A 24186-nucleotide genomic window follows, 5' to 3' on the forward strand; every position below is an offset into this window, starting at 1 on the left:
GTGTACGTCCTTTTCAAATTCCTGCCTAACTCTCTGTAATCTCCCTTCACAATCTCAATCGTCTCCCTTCCTGTGTTGTTGTTTCCAATGTGTACAATGACCTCCTACTGGCCCCTCTCCCCCTTGAGAACATTCTGCACCCTCTCTGAGACATCCTTGATTCTGGCACCAGGGAAGCAACACACCATTCTGATTTTTTGCTGCTGGCCACAGAAACATCTGTCTGTACCTCGAACTAGAGAGTCCCCTAACACAATTGATCTCTTGGAACCCCTTCATAATGTTTTGGGTGCAGTGACCCTTCCTCAGAACCTGAGGAGTTACTCCAAAATTTCCATTTTTATTTCAGATTTCCAGCTTCTCCAGTATTTTGCTTTTATTCAAGTAAAATAAACTTTGACCCACTAGAGAATAAATATATAAGGATATGTTGGATGAAAGGAACGAGTGCTTGTCTTCACTATAGAAGTTACCTAAAAAATCCCAATAATAGCTCTTAATCAGGAGGTTGAAGAGAGAAAGGAATATAATGGAATAACCATCACCAGGTAAGTGGTTTGAAGCAAACTGATGGAAGGTGTGGGCTGACAAGTCCTTAGGTCCAGAATAACTTAATTTAGGGTCTTAAAATGAAATTGCTAATGAGATAATAAATGCGATGGTGACAATTTTCCAAAATTCCCTTAGTTTAGGAAAAGTTCAGGTGAACTCACAGTAGAAAATATCTAATCAAAGAGGGTGCGAGGCAGGATGGACTCGAAGCTTTAACTCGGTTTCTCTCTTCACTAAACGCTGCCAAAATTGCTGAGTTTTTCCAGCACTTTCTGCTTTTATTGCTGGAGGTCGATTTGCAATTTCTGGGAACTCCAGGCTAATCTTGGAGGTTTGGCAGCCTTTACAAATGGGAAAGTGTGGTGCTGGAAGAGCACAGCCGGTCAGGCAGCATCCCGAGGTACAGCACTGTCGACGTTTCGAGCATAAGCTATTCATCTGGAACTCCTGCTCCTCGGATGCTGCCTGACCTGCTGTGCTTTTCCAGCAACACACTATCCAACTCTGAACAACTGCAGTCCTCACTTTCTTCCAGCCCTTACGAATGGGTGAGTTGAGAGCAGTGGAGTGGAAAGGGGACGAAGGAAATTTGTTCTCTCTCCACTAATGCTGCAACCTCCATCATTTGTTGTGTTCAGTCCAGAACAGCTGGCCTGAATGGCTTCACCCACGTGGTTTCAGTGCTCGGATACAGGCAGCTCGGGTATTTGCGCCTGCGTTGAGGGGCAACGGCCGTCAGCCCGACGGCATCTGCGCCTGCGCTGTCAGCTCTTGGCCGACCGAGCGACGGCAATCGCGCCTGCGCTGTCAGCTCCCAGCCGTCCGAGCGACGGCAATCGCACCTGCGCTGTCAGCCCCCGGCCGTCAGCCCGACGGCACCTGCGCCTGCGCTGTCAGCCCCCGGCCGTCCGAGCGACGGCAATCGCGCCTGCGCTGTTGGCAGAGACTGTGGACGCCATGAGTTCGGCGCTGGAGAAGCCGCAGATCATCGCCCACATCCAGAAATCGCTCAACTACACCGTGTTCGATTGCAAATGGATCCCCTGCAGCGCCAAGTTCGTCTGTATGGGCAACTTTCCCCGTGGCACCGGCGTGCTGCAGGTCTACGAGGTGTCGCACGGGGAGCTGGTGCTGGTCAAGGAGGTCGGTGGTCAGTCAGGAAAGACCAAGGCTTCGGGCCTAGCCCCTGTTGCCTGGTTACTGGCCCGAGGTTGCTATGGTGACGGGGGTAACTTTGCAAACGCGAGATTTCTTACCGAGTACTTTTTAACAACAAATAAGAGAAGGTGCAGTTGTTGGGTTGGTTTTGTACCAAGTTGGTCTAATCTAATGCTCCATTTCTGTCTCCAACCCCCTTTTCAGACATACGTTCAAATAAATCATTAACGCGATGGGCTGAATGGCCTCCTCCCGTCTTGTTTCTGTCCGATTCTATTGTATTAACAAGATGTACAGTGGTCATTCAGTCCATCCAGTGCATGCTGATGTTTATGCTGTGCAGGTCCAGCTCCAGCTCCTCATTGTTTCACCCCATCAGTTTCCTACCATTACTGCTGTCAGGTGTGGTTTAGCAGGTAGAAGACCCACCTCTGAACTGTGTTTAAATTCCACTCCACAGCTTACAAAAAAAAATCAAAGCTGACATTCCAGGGCAATACTGAGGGAAAACTGCACTGTTAGAGCTGTTGTGTTTTGCCTGAAACATCAAACTGACACTGCCTGCCCGATTAGGTGGATGCAGAAGATCCCAAGACAACATTTTGAAGACATTTATCTAAGATTACAAAGACATCTTGATCAGTTGGGTCAATAGGCTGAAAAGTGATAAATGGAATTTAATTTGGCTAAATGTGAGGTATTGCATTTTGGTAAATGTTGCTGCCTATTCTACTCATAGGATAATAATGTGACAAAAGGTTTGACGTGACAATCCTCTCTCCTCTCCATTTCTCTCTCGAAATGTTGATGCTGTTTCTGTCTCTGCAGAAGCTCCCAGACCTGCTGGGTTTTCCCAACATTTTGTGTAGTTTGTTGGAGCACATGGGATTGGGATAATATACGGTTGTAAATTGAGAACTGTCTAGCAATCAGAAAACAGAGGAATTAGTGGTTAAGTATCCGATGGCAGGCTGTCAGTAGTGCAGTACTGCACAGATCAGTTCTAGGATCACAGTAGTTCACAATCTGTAAGTGATTTGGATGAGGAGTCTAAATGTAATATTTCTAGATTTGCTGATGACACTAAACCGGGTGGGAATATAAGTTGTGAGGAGAATGCAGGAGGGTTTCAAGAAGACTTGGGCAGGTTAAGTGAAGGGGCTAGAACATGGCAGATGGAATATAATGTGAATAAGTATAAAGTTATAAATTAAGGTTAAAAAAAATAGAAAAACACAATTTCTGTTAAATGTAAGAGGATGGGAAGTATACCCAAAAGGACCTAGGTATCTTAGTTGCTGCAGGTACAGTAAACAATAAAGAAGTTGAATGGTATGTTGGCCTTCATTGCAAGGGGATTGAATATTATATAAAAATTCTTGCTGTAATTGGATATAGAGCTGAAAATGTGTTTCTGGTTAAAGCGCAGCAGGTCAGGCAGCATCCAAGGAACAGGAAATTCGACGTTTCGGGCACAAGCCCTGGAACTCCTGCTCCTAGGATGCTGCCTGACCTGCTGCGCTTTAACCAGCAACACATTTTCAGCTCTGATCTCCAGCATCTGCAGACCTCACTTTTTACTCTGTAATTGTATATAGCCTTGCTGAGCCCACATCTACTACAGTATTATGTTAAGTTTAGATCACTTTAACTGAGAAAGAATAGAAACATTTCAAAAAGAGCAGAAACAGGCCATTCAGCCCTTTGGGCCTGCTCTACCATTCATTATGATTGTGGCTGATGATCTGACTCATTACCCTGTAACTGTTTTTTCCTCCATATCCTTTGAATCCTTTAGCCACATGCAACTTCTTGAAATCGTACAATGTTTTGACCTTGACTGCTTTCTGTGGTAGTAAATTCCGCAGGGTCACCACATCTTGGGTGAAGACATTTCTCCATATGTTGGTGCAAATTGATTTACCCGGTATCCTTAGACTGTGACCTTGGTTCTGACTCCCCTGCCATCAGGAACTTTGTTCTTGCGTCGATGATGTCTTCAGTGAGTATACTTGCCATAGAGACAAGAGATAGTTTTGCAAACTGAGAGATTGCAGAATCAGTGCCTTTATTCTCTTGAATTTCAAAGAATGAGAGAGATCGCTAATTGAAATTTATCAAATTTTGATAACTGAATGAGGACAAGATGTTTCTGAGTAAGCTGGTAAGTCTAGCATCAAGGATATAATCTCAAACCAAAGTTTAGGAAATTTATTACTGGGTGAGGAGGGACTATTTCACTCCAGATGGTGAATCTTTGAAATTCTGTACTCTGAAATGCTCTGGTGGGGTGGGCAATCGAATATGTTCAAGATGGGAATAGGAATAGCACAAGGACATGGCATTAAGGTAGAGGATCAGCCATGATCTAATTGAATGATAGAGTAGCCACAATGGGCTTGAATGGCCAATTCCTCGCTGAAATTCTTCTTGTAATTCAGAATTTAGCTCACTGCCTACTGATTTTCATAATTTGAAAATAAATTTCTTTTCAGATAGAAAAATCAAAACCTTTTAAATGCGGTACCTTTGGAGCCACCTCGTTACAACAGAGGTACCTGTCAACTGGGGACTTTGATGGAAACCTGCACATGTGGTATGTAGTCAAAACATTGAGAAGTTACTGTTGTAGAAATTGTAGTCCTGAAGCTGTGATGGGAGTTGATCTGTTCTTAATGGAAGAATTGTTGTGAAGACAGTTGAACAGAGAAGTAGGGTGGTCATTTTGAACTTATTATGGCACCTCGTAGGTCCTTTTAGCAAGGTTTATATGGCTTCTAAATTTTCTGATGAAAGATGTGTGACTAAATGAAGGGTGGAATTTTCAAGCCTGGTTTATTACTAATTCATGGATTAAATTGATAATTCCCATTTAACAAATTATAATTGCATAAGTAATTTTCATGGTGTTGATTAGGATGAGACAGGTGGAATCCTGTTCAAAAACTGCTACACCTTTTCGATCATTCCATATAGTGGTGACAGTCGAACTGTTACATATATTTTTCTTCATATGAGTACTGATCATGCGCTTACCTGGAATACTCCTCAGAATTTTAAAATAGTAAATGCTTTTGTATTTTCTGTTCCTTAAAATAATGTTCTATTTTCTTCCTTCCTCACCACCACCCTGTATTTGCCAGGGCTTAAATGGTTAAATTATGAGGTCTCGCTGCATACACTTGGGTTGTATTCCCCTGAATTTGGAAGGTTCAGGGAGTGACCTCACCAGAATGATCTAGAAGTCATTGGTTGACCCCGTTAATTTGTTTGAGCAGATTCTTGTAAAACATTTTACGATGGTTATAAGTGTTATGTAAATGCAAATTGTTATGTAGCACATTTTAACAGAGTATGATCGCTTAGACTTCACAGGACCATAATAAAGACATGGTGTAGGATGGGATTTTAATGTGACTAAAGGATTAATTAGCTAGCAAGAAGCAGAGAGCAGGGATGCACGTATCGTTTTGCAAGGTGTACACAGTGGAATTCTGCAAGGATCAGTGTTGACACTTAAATTATCTACAAAGTATGTCAAAGCTTTGGATGTTGGGACCAAATGTATACTAGCTAAATTTGGTTTTGAAACAAAGGCAAGAAAGAGTGCAAGTTGTGAAGGTGCTCCTTAGACAGCATCTTTCCTCTTGAAGGATAACTGCAGATACATGGGAATATCACACCTGCACCTACTCCTTGCCACTTACCATCCTGACTAAGAATTATATCACTGTTCCCTTGGGGTTGCTAGGTTAAAATCCTGGAACTCCCTTCCTAATGGCTTTGTGTCTCTCCCTATGTAAAATGGATTACAGAGATTCAAGAAAGCTGCTGACTACCACTGTCTTGAGGACAGCTAGGGATGGACAAAAATACTGCCTGTGCCAGCAATGTCCAGGTTCCATGAGTCAATAATGAAAAGAGTTCATATAGTCTAGTGATATAGATCAAGCGATATAGACTGATTAAGTGAGTAGGCAAAAATTTGGCACAAGGAGTACAATGGAGGAAAATGTGAACTTGTCCACTTTGGCAGGGAGAATAGGAAAACAGTATACTATTTAAATCGAGCGAGAGATGGCAGAACTCTGCGCTACAGAGGCAGCTAGATATCTTGGTACATGAATCACAATAGATTAATCTTCAGTACAGCAAGTGTGATTAGGAAGGCAGATGGAATGTTGTTGCTTATTGTGAAGGGAATAGGATATAAAAGTTGGGAAAGTTTAGTGCAGTCATACAGGACCTAAGTGAGACTGCATTGGGAATAAAGTTTTAGCCTCCTGATTTGCAAAAGAATAAAGTTGTATTAGAAGCAGTTCAGAGAAGGTTCTCTCGACTTATTCTGAGGGTGAAGACTTATGAACAGGATTGGAGTCTATATGAATAAAAGGTAATTTATTGAAACATAACATTCTGAGCAATTTGTTAGGGTGAATATTAAGAGGAGTTTTCCTCTTGTGTGGGAGAATAGGACTAGGAGAGAGAATTTATGAATATTCAAAGGTGAAGAGAAATCATTAGTCTCTTCCTCAGAAAGTAGTTGAGTCACAGACTTTATCAAAGATTTTAGAAAGACAAATGAGTTGAGGATTATGGTGAACAGACAGGAACCATGACCAAATCAGTCATGCTCTTATCGAATGGAATGTGCTAGCTTCCTGTTTCAATTAGAAATTGAGACAAGTCCAAAAGAAAAGTATCTGGAGGGATGATCACATGGCTGGTCAAAGAGCGAGTGTTTTTGAAGCATTACCCTAAAGGAGGAATGAGGGGTGTGCAGGTCTGGTTTCTACTCCCAAGGCCCAGGCAACGGAAGGCATGACTGCCAATGATGGTATGGAGAATATGAGTTCAACAAAAGATCAGGCTTAGGAAACAATGTTCTTAAAGGGTTGAGGGGCTGGAGGAGCTTTATACAGTGTGTATAATGAGGCCACAGTGTGATTTAAACACGAGTTTGAGAATGTTACTGTGGAGTTATGTCTGGGCTGGGAGCCAGGACAGAGCAAATATAAGGATGTTGGAGCCATAGCGCTTGTGCGAGATTGGATAGAGATGACAGCTTTGGGTGAAATGGAGGTTTAGAGGCTAGGTACAGATATGCTATTTATTTCAGATGGAGAATCCAAACAAGTGACTATAATCTTAAAATTGGTGGCAGAGCATTTAGGGTTGACATTTAGGAGTGAAAGGAGAGAACAGAAGATAATGGAGACAGGAGACTTTTTTCTCAAGCATTGTGAATATTGGATCAGTTGAAATTTTCAAGGATAGACTGATCAAGTAAGGATATTTATGGATATGGCTCAAAGACACAATATTGGAGTAGAGTTATTGATCAGTCATGACCTGCTTGAGTGCGAGAAGTGATTTGAGTAACTGAACTACTCCTGTTCCTATATTCCTGATTAGCTGTACTTTTTTTTCAAGTTTTAGCAATAAACACACTCTTAACTTGTGGGAGCACTCTGCCGGAGATAGGCAATAAATGCTTCCTAGCCAGTGCCAACTACATTGCATGTTCGATTGATTGAAGAAAGATAATGTGTGCCTTTGCCATTATAGTTTCTGCAGACTTGTATCTCCATTCCTGGAATGTATGCACAGAACTGAATTGAACAAGATAAAGCTATTGAGATCACAACACATACCAGAAGGCTGGGGTAACTTGTGTTACTTGTGATATCTTAACATACAAATTTGCTAAATTCACTTCTATCCCCAGCAACACTTGTAGGACAGTTTATCTTTAAACCAGTAATGTTTTGTTTATTTTGTTAGGCTGACTAATATTTGGCTCAGATCTTTTATCATTTTTGCTTCTGTTTCTTTGGCTGAATGCATCACAAACATTTGTATCATGCAGCTTTTAACAGAGAAGAAAATGTTTGTCTCTTAGCTGCCTGTGTTTAGTTTTCTTTAACCTCAAGTCAATTAAATAACTCGCCTGATGACCTGCAAACAACCAGTTTCACAGAAGTGGGTACTACAACAGGTTACAGTCGTCAAATGCCAATACTTTGACAGGAACCTGTTTTTTTAATAATTTCACTCTGAATTAATATTCTATTCCATAACTTAATGTACAATTCTATGACACACCCTGGAATCTTAATGTTAACTAACCTCATAGTGCAGTTTAAAAAGAAAATTTGTCCAGTAAGTTTTGCACTGCTTACATTTCCAGTTGCTACTTAAATTGCGTGGTGTCTTCTTATTTTTTATCATCAAGATTGGATAGACTAGAGTGCAAACAACCAATGTTGGACATCACAGCAGGTCAGACAGCAAGCTAATGTTTTGACTTGCAATGTTAGAATCCATACATGAGGGGACAGGTCCTTTGACCCAACAAGTCCACACCGACCCTCTGAAGAGTAACCCTTCTAGACCCATTTTCCTACCCTATATTTACCCCTGACTAATGGACCTAACCTACACATCCCTGGACACTATGGGTAATTTAGCATGGCCAATTGACCTAACCTGCACATCTTTGGATTGTGGGAGGAAACCGGAGCACCCAGAGGAAACCCATGCAGACACTAGGAGAATGTGCAAACTCGACCCAGATAGTCGCCCAAGGCTGGAATTAAACCGGGGTCCTGATGCTGTGAGGCAGTAGTGCTAGCCACTGAGCCACCATGCCACCCTCTCTCTACGGTTAGCTTGCTCTCTCACCATGGATGCTGTCTGACCTGCTGTGATTTCCAGCATTGGTTGTTTTTAGTACAGATTCCAGAACCTGTAGTAATTTGTTCCTACACTTTGGATAGGCTAGAGTCGCTTCCCTTGGAGCAGTGAAGTTTGCAAGTGGGCCTGATAGAGTTGTAAAAGGAAAGGTGGATTGCAAGACACTTTTTTCACTAGTAGATAGTTCAATAACAGGGGGTGAAGATTTAAGTTAAGAAGTGGAAGACTGAGTGAAAAGTTGAGGAAGTTGTACATCTGGACGGTGGTGGGAATCTGCAACTCACTGCTTGAAAGCATGGTGAGTCAAAGCTTTTTCCTAATGTTTTAAGCAGTATTTAGGTATTCACTTGCATTTCCATTGCGATCTTTATGAAGTATTGTCTGTGCTGTAAATAACTTTGAGCCTGTGTTGCCAGTAGCTGCAATGTCATTACACTTTGCCAGATTTATTTTCCAGGATTCTTATGAGCTTTTCTCCCCTTTCTCATCCTCTTTACCTAGGAATCTGGAGGCTCCGGAAATGCCTGTCTATTCTGTAAAAGCACACAAGGAGATCATAAACAGCATTGATGGTGTAGGAGGCCTGGGAGTTGGGGAAGGAGCTCCAGAGTTGGTTACTGGCAGCAGAGATGGTACATTTCGTTCTTGCTCTTGCAACCGTCACCTGCTTTTTTCTTTTGAGATGTGCAATGCTTAAACCAGTTGAAATGTTTATTTCACTGGTTGACCGTGGAAGTCTCTCCAGTGTTGTGAGCAGCTAGAACTTTCTTGACTGTTATTGTCAAATCATTAGATGTGCGTGCCCTATATATTGTGAAACAGAGGAATGCAGACCAACCATCATTGATCTTCTAGTTGGTGTATTTCAACTTCCTTCGCAGCTTTATTATCAAGCCAGCATTTGCTTGCTTAGAGTTTGTTTGTGGGACATGGGTTTCTCTGGCTTGACCATCCTTATTTGTTAACTCCTGTTGTCCTAGAGTGAATGGTGCTGAGCTGCCTCCTTGAACCACTATCTTCCCATGTTGGGTAGCTACACCCACAGTGCTGTTAGGAAAGGAGTTTCTGGATTTTAGTTAAGCGACAGTGAGGAGTGGCAATATAATTCCAAATCAGGATGGTGAGTGGCTGGTGGAACTTGTAGGTGGTGGTGTTTCCATGTATCTGCTACACTAGGTGGTAGTGGTCATGGTTTTGGAAGGTGCGTCAAAGGGTCATGGATAAATTAACGCACTGATTGTTGTAGTTGTGCATTTCTGTTTGAGTATTTGGAATTTTCTACCAGGGACATGCTGCTGCCAAGCCCACACTTCCCAACAAACCATCTGAAAAGATGCAACTGCTCACACTTGCAAGAAATTTAGGTGGCACTGTGGCTCAGTGGTTAGCACTGCTGCCTCACAGCACCAGGGACCCGGATTTGATTCCAGCCTCAGGCGACTGTCTATGTGGAGATTGCACATACTCCCCGTGTCTGCGAGGGTTTCCGTCCGGTGCTCCAGTTTCCTCCCACAGTCCAAAGATGTGCAGGTTGTGTGAATTTGCCATGAAATTACCCATAGTGTCCAGGGATGTGCAGGCCAGGTGGGTTAGCCATGGGAATTGCAAGGTTACAGGATAGGGAAGGGGGTGGGTCTAGATAAATGCTCTTTGGAGGGTCAGTGTGGACCGTTGGCCTGCATCCACACTGCAATTCTATGAAACCACTCTAAACAAATGTGATCAGTTAACTTTTAGACAGTGTCTGAGAATGTAGTTAGCATACTTTTCAGAGAATAAAATCAGAGATGCAGATGTCAGTGAGAAGTGCATTAAGTTGGATTTGTCCCATAAAGGTCTTATATATTGCTGAGTTTTCACTGTAAACAACGTTGAACTTTTGTGTTTATGTATTACCGCAAGCAAATGTGATCATGTAGATTGTGTTTTCGAAAGGAATGGTGAAAGTCTGGGACCCAAGGCAAAAAGACACTCCTGTGGCAAACATGCAGCCTGCAGATGGAGATACCAGGAGGGATTGCTGGACCGTGGCATTTGGTATGTTGTAAATATAGTTTTTATATTGAAATCATCTGTAATGTTTAATAATTACATTAGCAAACAGAATACTATATGAATGAATATTTTACAATGATATTCTTTCTATTAATAATGCTTTGTGTGGGGGTCAAACTTGACCATCATGGGAACAACAAAAGTAAAAATGTTTGTTTCTTGATATGCCTTGACTAAATGACGTGGTCATCCACTTTAGAGTTTGACGATAAATTTGGTTTTGACTGGATATAGTGAATGTTATATTTGTTCCCTTTGCTTGACTTACATTTCAAGCACCTTGAACATAAAAACGTCATTTAGCCACATGAGAGCTATTTTTTATTTCGATAAATTAAGCAAACTTGACAAATTATGGAAGGAAAACAAAGTTTTGGAGAAACTCAGCAAACTTGGAGAGAAAACAGAGTTAACGTTTTGAGTCCATTTTGACTCTTTTTCAGAAACTAAATGGGACTGAAAAATAATGGTTTTTGTGCAGTTGACAAAGTGGGAGGGGATTGAATGGAACATACGGTGGGGTTACCCAGAACAAAAGTCAAATGAAGTGCGAATGGTAGTGAAGCAGAAATCTACATGCAAGCTAGGTGTTAATGACAGATGTAAATATTCAAAAATAGGTTGACTTTGAAGAGCAAAGCCATTCAAAAGAGAAAATTCAGAGGAGACTCAGCAGAGAAAACAGAGTTAACATTTTGAGTCTGATATGACCCCTATTAACAGATGCTGCCAGACCTGCTGAGTTAATCCAGCATTTTCTCTTCGTTGCATAGTTCAGCAGTCATAGTTTCCTTTTGGTTTTTTACAAACCAGACGCGGGGGAGAGAGGTTGTAATCAGAATTCATGTTCTGAAGTTATCGGATTCTTATTTTCTCCTGAAGGCTATAAGGTTTCTTACATTGGGTTTTGCTGGAACATTGCACTAGGGCCGGGGACAGAAGTGTCACACAAGAGCCAGATGATGCATTGGCAAGCAACTACTGTATAAGGTCAACATCGTTTGTTATAGACAGAGTGGAGGTGTTCTGCAAAGCAGTTGTTTTATCTGCTTTGGACCTGCAGAAGCCATTCCTTATGCTCAAAATGTCGACTTTCCTGCTCCTCGGATCATGCCTGACTGACTGTACTTTTCCAGCACCATCCTCTTCGACTCTGCATTTGACCTCTGCTATGTAAGGAAAACCATACTGTCAGCAGCAGATACAGTAGGCTAGATCGGCACAAATGTCAATAAAACTCTGCTTCATCTGGAAGATGTGCTTGGAGTCTTGGACAGGGAGGTGGAGAGAAGTAAAAGACAAGTGTTACACCTTCTGCGACTCCATTAGAACTGACTTAAAGGAGAGACAGAGGAGCGGACTGGGGTGTCACAGACAGAATGCTGACAAGGTAAAAGTGGGGTGGGGGGGGATATATTTGGTGGTTGTATCTTGCTAGACATGGTGGAAGATCATCCTTTGAATGTGGAGAATGGTGGGATGGAATGTGAAGACAAAGGGTTCCTATCATTGTCCTGGGATGAAGGGGAAGGGGTGACGGCAGAAGGTTCGAAAATGGGTCGGATATGTTTCAGGTCCTGTCAGTTATGGTGGAGAGAAAGAATCCTTGCTGAAAATGTGTTGCTGGTTAAAGCACAGCAGGTTAGGCAGCATCCAAGGAACAGGAAATTCGACGTTTCGGGCATAAGCCCTTCATCAGGCTCTGGCCCGAAACGTCAAATTTCCTGTTCCTTGGATGCTGCCTAACCTGCTGTGCTTTAACCAGCAACACATTTTCAGCTGCCATTCCTGATGAAGGGCTTATGCTCGAAATGTCGAATTCCCTATTCCTGAGATGCTGCCTAACCTGCTGTGCTTTAACCAGCAACACATTTTCAGCTCTGATCTCCAGCATCTGCAGACCTCACTTTTTACCGAAAGAATCCTTGGTTGAGGCAAAAGGGAGACGCATTGGATGCATTTCTGTAGAAGGTATCATCAACAACACATTGATGGAGAAACTGGGAGAATGGAGTATTTCCAGGTTGTGTGAGCAAGTGTAGTCAGGGTAACTGTGGGAGTCATTGGTTTTGTTGTGGATAGCATTGTTTCCATTTCTGGGGACAACTATGTCAAAGATGGAAAGGAAAGATTCAAAGAAAGACTAGGTGAAGGTGTGAGAAGGATGGCAGTTGATGACATTTTTTAAATTGGGGAAGAGAGCAAGAAGCAGTTCTGACAATGTCATTGATATACAGGAGGAAGAGATGTGGGAGGGCCCTGAGTAGGACTGGAACAAATATGTTCCACATACGTCACAAAGAAACAGCACATCAAACATACACATGCCCACAATGACACCTTTGACTTGGAGAAACTGGGACAAAGTGAGAACAAGCTGAGTCAGGTGAAGAGCACTGAGATGGATGGTGACTAGTCCGACATCTTTCCAGCCCATAGTGGAGGTGTAGAGGTATTAGACATCCATACTGAAGAGGCAGTGGCTGGGGTCACAAAGGTGGGAGTTTGAGGGACTGATGTGCAATGTCAGCAGAATCACAAATCTTAGTGGAAAGAGGCAGGAAACTGTTAACTCTGTTTCTCCTGACATGGATGCTGCCAGACCTGCTGAGTTTCTCCGGCATTTTGTTTTCATTTCAAATCTCAACATCTGCAACAATCTGCATCTATTTGTCAAATCATGGATTTCATGCAACTCAATCTGCATGCAAAAGTCGAGAGCATCTATTCTGTTTGAGATTGTTTTATTCTGAGAGCCTTGGGAGGGAAATCATATCAGTTGACTTGTTTATTTTTCCCTGAACACGTTCATGCGGTGGTGCCGCCTTGGAAAGGTCATGCCTACAGCTCCCAGGAGCGCTGTGTGTGCGCTGGATATGACAATGGTGATATCAAGCTATTTGATCTAAGAACTATGTCACTCCGTTGGGAAAAGAACATCAGGAATGGGGTAAGAAACAAAACTAGATTTTAAATCAGACGTAAAACCCAAAACCACCCCTCTTGTGGTGAGGAAAATGGAGGTACTTGGCAGAATGCAAAGACAGTGACACAATTGCAGTCAGATTTGAATCAAGCAATCTCCAGTTGACAATTCCATAGTCACCACTTTTCAAAATATGTTTTCTCCCTCTATTTCTTTTCTGTTCCTTTAGTCTTTCTGCTTCTTATATCTTTCCTCATCTTGTTCTCAGTTGGTATCTGTCTATCAGAGACACTGCTCATGAGCCAGTAAGAAGTGTCTTTTTGCCTCACCTTTCTCTTCAGTGGTAAATAGTACTCCAGGTGACCCTGCAAGTTCAGTTTCTCTCCCCAACTCTCCTCTTTGTCCCTTTGTCCCCCCAATCAAGTTAACACGTGGGGAAGCTTGTGCCATTTGGGGTTTTTCAGATACAAATGTCTGGCAAGGGGTTTTAAGAGAGCATTTGGTCATGGTGGTGAATGTGGGTACAATTGCAATGCTTATTTGGATAGCTATATGAATAGGAAATGTTTGGAGGGCTATGGGTCAGGAGCAGGCAGATGGGACTAGTTTAGTTTGGGATTCTGGTCTGCATGAACTGGTTTGATCAAAGGGTTCAGTTTCAGTGCTGTATGACTGAATGGCACAAAGACCTAACCCTCATTGTTTATTGGATAGTTGGGGTAGAATTATTCTGTCCCCGTGAAAATGATTAGAGAATTTGGCCTTGCCCTGCTAAACCAGTTTCAGCTCAGACATCAAGTCTTCTGATTCACATTCAGGGGAATGTGTTTCTAATTGCAACAAAGAAATGTTGGAACTACTCAGTAGGTCAGGCAGCATTTATAGATACGGGTCATCCTGCTATAATGCACATTTTGATAGCGCAAATTCATTGTAATGTGATTGAAATTGGGGACGCTGTTTCTAAAGTGTGAAATTTTAAAACGTGTTAGTCACAATGTGATTACATCACCAACACTTCCAGCGCTGTTTTAAAGTGCAATTTTACTGGAATGTGGGATTGTCCAAGAATGCAACTATTGCTGTATAGAAGAACTACCTGTCGAACAGAATTGATTATATAGACCTAACCTGTTTATCTGAACGCCATTTTCTCTCCAGGAACGGTGTCTGCTACTTTGTAAGCTACCAGTTACTTTTCTCTTTGCTCAATATGTCCAGGATGATGTTTGGTTTAAACGACTCTTGAGTAAAGGCAGGTAGACAGGTTATGACAGTAGACAGCCTTCTGCTTTTTGAATGTGTATCATTGGTTTTAACTGCAATACCAAATACTCCTGACTTTATTTTCATTATTACAGTTACCTTGGCATCAAATATCAAAGAAACTTTCAAACATTTGCCAAGAAATAAGCAGTAGCATTCCTCGTAAATTCTAAATGTGCATTTTCTCCTCATTCACTGTGGTAAAACTAATTATGCCGATGTAAGTCATGTGTAAATCCTTTTAGTTTTGCTCTTAAAATGTCCTGTCTTTATAAAAATATACATCTCACCATTGACAGATAAATATGCTACATTTGGGATCTTCCCTTCCTTTGCAGGTCTGTTGTGTTGAGTTTGATAGAAAAGACATCAACATGAATAAGCTGGTGGCTACTTCCTTGGAGGGGAAGTTTCATGTGTTTGACATGAGGACCCAGCACCCAACCAAAGACTTTGCTTCAGTCAGCGAGAAGGTATTTGACTTGGAGAAAGCAGAGTTCTTGTGATTTCTGAGGGTGGATATAGAATGGTGAATTCTTGGCTGAAATTTAAAGGACTTGGGTTTTTGTCTCTTTGATAACCAATTTCCTACCAGGATAGCTGAGTGGCTAAGGTGTTGGACTTAAGATCAAATGGACATATGTCTGTGGGTTCAAACCTGACTCCTGATAGCTGCATTTTAGGGTGACACGGCAGCTCAGTGGTTAGCACTGCTGCCTCTCAGTGCCAGGGACTCAGATTTGGTTTCACCCTCGGGTGACTGTCTGTGTGGAGTTGCACATTCTCCCCGTGTCTTCTGGGTATTCTGGTTTCCTCCCACAGTCCAAAGTAGTGCAGGTTAGGTGGATTGGCCATGCTAAATTACCCACAGTGTGCAGGGATCTGTAGGGTGGATTAGCCAGGAAAAATGCAGTTGAGGGATTGGTCTGGGTGGGATGCTGTTCGGAGGGTTGGTGTGAATTCGATGGGCTGAATGACCTGCTTCCACACTATAAGGATTCAGTGATTCTGTGAAATTACACAGGCTGCAGTGGGACTGTCCACTCAAACATAGAATGGCCGCGTCACAACTTGAGGCTGTTTGGCCCATTATGACTGTGTTTAGTCTCAGAGTGGGCAACTCACTCCCACTCTCCTGGCTTTCCCTGTAGCCTAACAATTCCATTGCTCTTCAGGTAATTCTCTGATGCCCTTACAGAAGCCACAATTAATCTGTCTTGACCACACTGTTGGTTTCCAGATCCAAACCGCACCACATGCAGCCTTTATAACAGAAACCGACTTGGAATCAGCCCCCTACTAAGAGCATTAGTTTGTAAAACCACCCAGTCAGTACAGTCTTTTAAGTATATCAGATTTCCAGCTGTGATAACTTTATAATAAAGAAGTATGCTGCAATATGTTCCAGTTTATTCATGGCAACCATAAAGTAAACATTGTCTCAAAAAACAGATACCAGCTAATACAGAGACAAACATCTTTCCCAAAAGATTAATGCATAAATGGTCCAGGAAAATTCTCAATTATGTGCAAGTAAAGCCTAACACAGTTTTATTAATTGGAAAATTAAAAATAACATTTCAGACTGGTTGGTCCAAGTGCCGCGTTTATTCTGTTACTCTGCTTCCAAGTGATCAGTGCATAACGTTTGGATTTTTATGCTTTTCTTGGAGTTTATACTCTGTGGAGGTTTTTGATTTTGGAAACGTGTGAATTGGGTACAGTTTGGTCGTGAAAGGCCAAACAATTCACTGCTGGAGATGTAATTTGCGTTCTCTTTCAAACTCAGCCAGTGATCATTGATCATCCCCAGCCCAATAGCCAGATAGATTTGGGGCCATTAAGTAGGTTTTTGGAGCTCTGTAGTGAGAACGGCTCATTCGGTGTGGTTGCTGGATAAGCTGTTGACAGGTGACTGGGATTTAGTGCAAATAAGGGCAGGAGGCAGCAGAGTTTTTGTTGATCTCCAGTTTTCAGAGGTCAGCCAGAAGAATGCTGGAATAAAAGGTAAAATCACCATGCTGCCAGAAGAAGCATAGGGCTGCTCTCTTTCGCCTCACGTGAGGGGAGAGGAGGAGAAGGTGGGATCTTCATGGTTACCTCAGCTGGTAGGGGAAATGAGCCCATGTTGTTGGCATCATCCTGTATAACAAACCCCAGCTGTACAGCCAACAGAACTAACTGAACACCCCACCCTCTCACTGTTGCATGTCCACGAGGTTTGGATTTTCCTGGGAATTAAATTGAGCTGCGTTCCCTTCACCACCTCTGCCAGAACCTGTGGAGAGGACACTGAGGACCTGTCAGCAGTCTCTTGCTCAGTTCCTCTTGGCGGCAAGGTTAGTTTTGTCAGAACGAGGGGGAGCAACCAAAGGACATGATTTCTAAGAGAATTGATTCAAAATAATCCCTCCCGGGGATTATGTTGGTTGAGTGTATTATTAAAGCTACAAACTGTTTTCAGCTGGAACATGCAGCCGAAAAGGACAGTGCAAGTAGATTCAGTCATTGTTACCAGGTGGACAGATAATGGAAAACGAGAACACAGAGTGGGGCAAAATTTGATAACACACTTTTAAAAACACCTGGTCCAGACAATGGTCTTGCACTGTGCTGTGGAAGTTTATATGTGAATCCAAGCCTCCCTCTTCCCCCTTTAAAAAGGAGATTTTATTCATGCTTTCTGTAAACTTCCAAAGAGCCTGTAGAAAGCCTGGCCTGAAATTGGACTAGAGAGTTAAATTTGGGGGAATGGGCTTCAGTTTAAATTAAATCTCCCCCTGTGAATTTGCTGCAGTGACTCAGTCTGTATCCATTGTAGCTGTCCACTGTGGGTGAAGTGGAAGGGAGCGAAGTCTGCGAAGCACCTCTCTGGTCATTGTCATAGATTGTGTGTGTGTGTGTGTGTGTGTGTGTGTCTTTTTGTCTCTCTATGTCTCTGTCTCTACCTCTACCCCCCCCCCCCCCCCCACCCCCAGTTTTTATAATATATAAAAACAATTCTTTCATTTGTCTGCCATTTTCCCCAGGCATATAAATCTACCGTCTGGCAGGTCCGCCATTTGCCACAAAACAGAGACGTTTTCATGACAACAGGAGGTGCTGGTAATCTGCACCTTTGGAAATAGTGAGTAACCACCTCCTCACAGTAACATCTTTTAAATACATATGAAGTATCAGCTTTGTGCCTGCTGCTGATGGTTGATGATTGAGCAGTTAAGCATTGGCATGTTTGAGTTGAGATCAGGGAGCAGGCTTATGTTATGGAGAGACCAGTTTTGTGGAAGATGACAAATGCAAGTTATTTTACTCGGTGATGGGTTCTAGGTGTTGCTAGCTGGGCCGTTGTTTATTGTTCATTTCTAGGTGGTGGTAAGCTGCCTTCTTGATCTGCTGCTGATGGTTTGATGTAAGGTACACCCACACGGTACTGGTAGGGAGGAATGTCCAGGGTTGTGACCCAGTGACACTGAAAAAATGACAATCTATTTCTCAGGAGACTAGTGTGTGTGTCTTGGAGGGGAACTTGCAGGTGTTCCTGCGTGTCTGATACATTTTTCCTTTAAGGTGAGAGAGGTTACAGGTTTGGATGGTTCTTTGTCAAAAAAGGAAAAAAAAAACTGATTTTGTAGTTTTTTCCAACATTTGAGGTCCGATTTAAATGCAGATTTTCACCTCATCTCAACTACCACTCCAGTACAGTCAAGCCTTTCTAACCCCACTGACAGTTCAAAACAAAACCCTGAACCTGGTTGAACTTCTGAATTCAGATATTGCGTGTGCTAATTCTGACCCAAGTGGGACCTCTGACTGAGAGTGAACATCTTGTTGCTGTCTGGGTTTCTGGGTCTCTGGCCTGCTGCTGTTTTTTTTTTTGAAAAGCTGGTTGGTGTCAAACATTTCTTCCGGGTGTGCTGGCTCCAATGAAATTCTGAAATGTGTGCATCTGGAGAGAGGCTGGAGGTGCCTTTTCTGATTATGAAAGTCCATGATATCCTTCAAAATTGACCCTCTTCTGATGTTTATTACTGACAGAATTGCAGGTGTGTGACTTGTAAGATATTTAATGATGTGTTATTTGCATAAACTGTGAAGTCCTCTGCCTCCACTTTGAGGACGTACCCAGGGTATTGAGGCTTGTTAAGGAGGGTTTTGATTAACTTTTGACAACCTCCATCCCAAAAGTAGACATTGTAAAGATCTTGGGCCCCTTCATCTGTACCATGTTCTTGCTCATTGTGCATTTTAAGGGTTTGACAGCCACATAAGTCACAAAATAAAACCTGAGTTCTGATACATGTTGATGTTTTGGAGCAGTGTCTAATTCGTAATTTAGTACAAGTGGGTTTCCAGCAGTTTTCTATTTTGAAATTGGGAGGTGGGTTGAGTGCAAGATTTGAGAGGTGTGGGAGTCAGTTCTTGCTTTTATAGCTAAGCTTTGGAACTTACTCCCAGATTCGGATAACAGCGGTGGTTTTTAGTTATTTGTAGAATGATGAGAATTTGACCTTATTTATTGTTTCCTCTATAGTTCTTTGAGGTCCTTAAGTTGGATTTTGATTTTTGACTCTGTGCAATATCTGATAAGGATTGATAACAAAAAGACCCTGCCTTAATTCATGTGTCAGAATCATGACTTTGTAGTGTGCAAGGCAAGTTTATAAAGCGCCATTTACAGCAATTCTACACTTTGGAAGACCATTTGAGGGATAGAGCTGGTGAGTGAGTCTCATTGTGACTAGCTGTTATTATAGGACTGGTACAAGTGAGGGCTGAATAGCCTTCTGTCCACCTTGTTGTGTGCTGTTTATTGTGAGGGCAATAGCTGAAAGATATAGTTGTCTGAAACTGACATGTCCCTCTTCTCGTGTGTTCCCCAGTGAGTACCCTGCCCAGCGTTCGAAAAAGGACTCTGAGAACATGGATATGGGAGTTGCAGGCACAGTCACACTGCTCCAGAATGTGACTGTGTCCACCCAGCCGATAGGAAGCCTTGACTGGAGCCCAGATAAGCAGGGCCTCTGTGTCTGCACCGCATTTGACCAAACAGTGCGAGTTCTGATTGCCACAAAACTGAATCGAGTTTAACAAATGGAACAAGGTATTATGTAAACAGCCAACTCTGATCAACAGCAGATTGTATTCTTTGTACAATATAAAATGTTTCTGATGAATGTATTGAGAATTTGAGGTTTAATATTTTTAATACTGAATAGAGGGACATGTTATTGAGTATTTTTTGGCCTCCATACAGGACAAACACAAGAATGCTGAATATAAATGATCACAACAATTTCTACTACTGGAGGAAAGGGCAGACAAATCAGGAGCACGAGTAGGCTATTCAAGACTGCTCATAGAATCCCAACAATGTAAAAGCAGCCCATTCAACCCACCAAGTCCACAGTGACTCTTTGAAAAGCATCCCATCCAGACCGACCCCTCTACCCTATCCCTGTAATCCTACATTCCCCATGGCTAACCCACCCTACCTGCACATCCCTGGACACTTTGGGACAATTTTAGCATGGCTAATTCACCTAACCTGCACATCTTTGGACAGTGGGAGGGAACTGGAGCACCCAGAAGAAACCCCCACAGACACTGGGAGAAAGCAAAGTCCACACGGACAGTCACCTGAATTGAACCCAGGTCCCTGGTGCTGTGAGACAGCAGTGCTAACCACTGTACCACCATGTACTCTACCAAAAGATCATAGTGAGATCATGCTGGATATTATTGGTAGCTTTAAATCGACATTCCTGGCTACTCCATATAAGCATTTATCCCCATGCTTATTTTGCTTAACATGAATGTATCTCCCTGAGCCTTAAAAATATTCCAGGACTCTCCTCCCATCACCTTTTCAGGAAGAGAGCCAAAAGCTCATGCCACTCTGTGAGAAAATATTTCAGCTAGTCTCTGTTTAAATGTGTGACCCTTGATTTTGAACAGTAATCCCAGATCTGGATTCTCATAGGAGGTAACATCCTTCCCACATCTCAAGAGCCATCAGGATTATTTATGTTTCACTCAAGTCACCTCTCACTGGAGCAGGTACACATGTAGATTGTCCAACCTTTCTTCGTGAAGCAACTCATCCATTCCAGATATGGCTCTAGTAAACATTCTTTGAACTGTATCCAATGCATTTACATCTGTCCTTAAATTAGTTGATCAATACAGTACATAAAACTGTTCGCTGAACTGGGAATTTGTGTTGCAGACGTTTCGTCCCCTGTCTAGGTGACATCCTCAATGCTTGGGAGCCTCCTGTGAAGCGCTTCTGTGATCTTTCCTCTGGCATTTGTAGTGGTTTGAATCTGCCGCTTCCGGTTGTCAGTTCCAGCTGTCCGCTGCAGTGGTCGGTATATTGGATCCAGGTCGATGTGCTTGTTGATTGAATCTGTGGTTGACTGCCATGCCTTTAGGAGAATTCCCTGGCTGTTCTCTGTTTGGCTTGCCCTATAATAGTAGTGTTGTCCCAGTCGAATTCATGTTGCTTGTCACCTGAATGTGTGGCTACTAAGGATAGCTGATCGTGTCGTTTCGTGGCTACTTGGTGTTCATGGATGCGGATCGTTAGCTGTCTTCCTGGTTGTCCTATGTAGTGTTTTGTTCCATCCTTGCATGGGATTTTGTACACTACATTGGTTTTGCTCATGCTGGATACTGGGTCCTTTGTCCTGGTGAGTTATTGTCTGAGAGTGGCTGTTGGTTTGTGTGCTGTTATGAGTCCTAGTGGTCGCAGTAGTCTGGCTGTCAGTTCAGAAATGCTCCTGATGTATGGTAGTGTGGCTAGTCCTTTGGGTTGTGGCATGTCTCATTCCGTTGTCTTTCCCTTAGGCATCTTTTGATGAAATAGTGCAAGTATCCGTTTTTGGTGAATACCTTGTATAGGTGTTCTCCTTCCTCTTTTTGCAGTTCTGGTGTGCTGCAGTGTGTTGTGGCCCTTATGAATAGTATCTTGATGCAACTTCTTTTGTGTGTGTTGGGGTGGTTGCTTTCATAGTTTAGGACTTGGTCTGTGTGTGTGGCTTTCCTGTATACCTTTGTGGTGAATTCTCCGTTCGGTGTTCTCTGTACCATCACGCCTAGAAATGGGAGTTGATTGTCTTTTTCTTTCTCTTGAGTGAATCGGATTCCTGTGAGTGTGGCGTTGATGATCCGGTGTGTGTTCTCTATTTCTGTGTTTTTAATGATTACAAAGGTGTGATCCACATATCTGACCCAGAGTTTGGGTTGAATTTGCGGTAAGACTGGACCCAATATACCGGCCACTGCAGCGGACAGCTGGAACTGACAACCGGAAGCGGCAAATTCAAACCGCTACAAATGCCGGAGGAAAGCTCACAGAAGCGCTTCACAGGAGGCTCCCAAGCATTGAGGATGTCACCGAGACAGGGGACGAAACGTCTGCAACACAAATTCCCAGCTCGGTGAACAGAACCACAGCAATGAGCACCCGAGCTACAAATCTTCTCCCAAACTTTGAATACATAAGACATCAGATGCCATCTCACTCATGCCCCGTATAACTGAATGAGGCCTGTAACATCAACTGTGATCAATGAAATTTGGCATTCTTTCATTTTGTCTGAACTGGTGCAAAACAAACCGCTTCATCAGCATGTCTCCTTTCAGCAAATCAACTCTCTCCTACCAAACAATTTATCAATATTTCATTTAAAAATCATTTGCAAAATAGCTGATATTATTTATTTTGTCCTCCCTTTATAGGACGTGCTGTGCTGACTATTCTCTTGCTTTTTGATGAGAGTGATTTTGGAGCCCGGTACCACCAGCTGAAGAAGCCTTTGTTCGGGTGGATTATGTCCAATTGCTCATCTTGAGAGAACATTTTTCTTCTGATGGTGCTCCACCTGGTGGTTTGAATGAGGATTGCTCAGCTGAAGTGTCAGTCTGATGGCCGTGTTCTAGTAGTGCAATGTTTGCGCTCAGTGACCCCTGCAGACTTGTATTTAAAGTGTTTAAAATGTTTGGTTTATTGGGACAATTCCAACTTTATATTCAGCTCATGGTTACAAAATTTCCAATTGAAATAGGGTGTGAAGAATTTGCACTTTTTCTTGTAAATTTATACGTAAGGTGTTAAATGTATTCACATTCTAGGGGTGTCCAGCTTGGTTGTTTGTAGAATCCATGATTGAACTGTATCTGATTATGCACACGTATAAGCTTCCATGTAAGAATGGGAGTGCCATACATATATACACATGTGCGCACACACGCATGTGCATGCATGTGAGCTGCTCCCTTCCCATCACATTTCCAACGCCTACTTTCCCCTTTTCTTGAAACTCTCAAAACAGAAAATCCCACCTCTTTTAACCATTTGGTCTGAAGAATGGTTACAGGCTAATTCCTGTTTGTTACAAAACCTTTACTTCCTGATCGGTGAGACATTCACTGTGACAAGAACAGCGTTTTCTTTCTCCATATGTAAAATAATCTGTGTGCAAGCAATTTCCTTTTTTTTTCTTCACTGTTTCAGGACAGGGACCTGGCATCTAAATTCTGCAGCTGTCTTTACTTGGGGAAGTAAATTGTTCTTGGGTTATTATGATCTCCCATAGGCAGAGATTGGTTTAAACCTTTTATTTTTAGCCGCATTTGTAAATAAAGTGGATCCAAAAATATTTCTGGCATTTTGTTTTAAAGTTGAGTTTACTATTTGCTTAACATATTTTGCACATTAGTGTGTACATTTGCATGAGAAAGTGTTACTGATAATTTGTCACCTCTCAAATAAACTGTACAAACTGTAAAAATGTAGTCAAACATTTGCTGGATTTTTATTTCTATAGTAACACCTTGTTCTCTATGTGAATTTGTTGGCCAACTGAATTTTTAACATGAAGGCAAAACCTATTGCTAAGTTTATCAAAAATAATTGCATTTATATATAGTGTATTCTGCATTATCAGAATGTCCCAAAGCAATACTAAGCAAGTACGATCAAAATATGATCACTATTGGGAAATAACTTGTGACCCACAAACAGCAAATGAGATAAATGACTGATTTAATTGTTTAATGGTGATGTGTTGGCTGTGGATATTGGACAAAATTCCTTGCCATATTTTGAATAGGACCAAATTAAGGATGTGTTCTCCTTGTAAGGGGACTGAAGTAGGCACGGATAGGATGGGTTCTAGCTTGGGTACTCCTAAATGTACATAAAAGCAGCCTTGCTGTTTCAATAAAATCATGTTGCCCACTAGATTGAATACCGTTAAAGCTTACCTCATTTCTGAACCTAAAACTGTTCTAAACACCAGAGCTGGAATTGAATTGTAAATGTCCAGCCCATGGTAAACCTTACTAGCCTTTTGGAATTAATTGGAGAGGTGGACAGCCTGCTTAATTCTCTATGCTGTTTCGCAGGACTGAATACTCGGCTGTATTATCAGGTCAACCACCATCTGTTCTCAACTTCTAGTTCTGGGGAATTACATCTTGGGGCCAATAACAACCTCAAAAATCCATTCATAAGCTTCCTCACAGATTGA

At 42.3% G+C, this 24186-nt stretch overlaps 1 protein-coding gene across 2 annotated transcripts; it reads left to right on the forward strand.

The window, feature by feature from the left end:
- Window positions 1-1496: 1496 nt before the first annotated feature.
- Window positions 1497-23407, forward strand: dnaaf10 (dynein axonemal assembly factor 10). Of its 2 annotated transcripts, none has more exons than XM_060831858.1 (9): window positions 1497-1695; window positions 4206-4306; window positions 8908-9038; window positions 10342-10443; window positions 13296-13411; window positions 14992-15126; window positions 17683-17780; window positions 19534-19754; window positions 22394-23407. In XM_060831858.1, the coding sequence occupies exons 1-8, from the start codon at window positions 1510-1512 to the stop codon at window positions 19739-19741; spliced, it is 1077 nt and encodes a 358-aa protein (XP_060687841.1). In that variant the 5' UTR covers window positions 1497-1509; the 3' UTR covers window positions 19742-19754; window positions 22394-23407. The 2 variants fall into 2 exon arrangements, with proteins under 2 accessions (XP_060687841.1, XP_060687842.1); XM_060831859.1 differs by lacking the exon at window positions 1497-1695 and adding an exon at window positions 3555-3712.
- Window positions 23408-24186: the final 779 nt, after the last annotated feature.

This window comes from Hemiscyllium ocellatum, chromosome 10 (genome assembly GCF_020745735.1).
Source record: "Hemiscyllium ocellatum isolate sHemOce1 chromosome 10, sHemOce1.pat.X.cur, whole genome shotgun sequence".
NCBI classification, from domain to species: Eukaryota; Metazoa; Chordata; class Chondrichthyes; order Orectolobiformes; family Hemiscylliidae; genus Hemiscyllium; species Hemiscyllium ocellatum.

Excerpts from the sequence above, each read along its gene's own strand:
- dnaaf10 (XM_060831858.1), top strand. The coding sequence starts at position 1,510 with ATGAGTTCGGCGCTGGAGAAGCCGCAGATCATCGCCCACATCCAGAAA. Across the intron at positions 9,039-10,341 it reads GGTTACTGGCAGCAGAGATG|GAATGGTGAAAGTCTGGGAC; the intron begins GTACATTTCGTT and ends TGTTTTCGAAAG. Across the intron at positions 10,444-13,295 it reads TTGCTGGACCGTGGCATTTG|GTCATGCCTACAGCTCCCAG; the intron begins GTATGTTGTAAA and ends CGCCTTGGAAAG.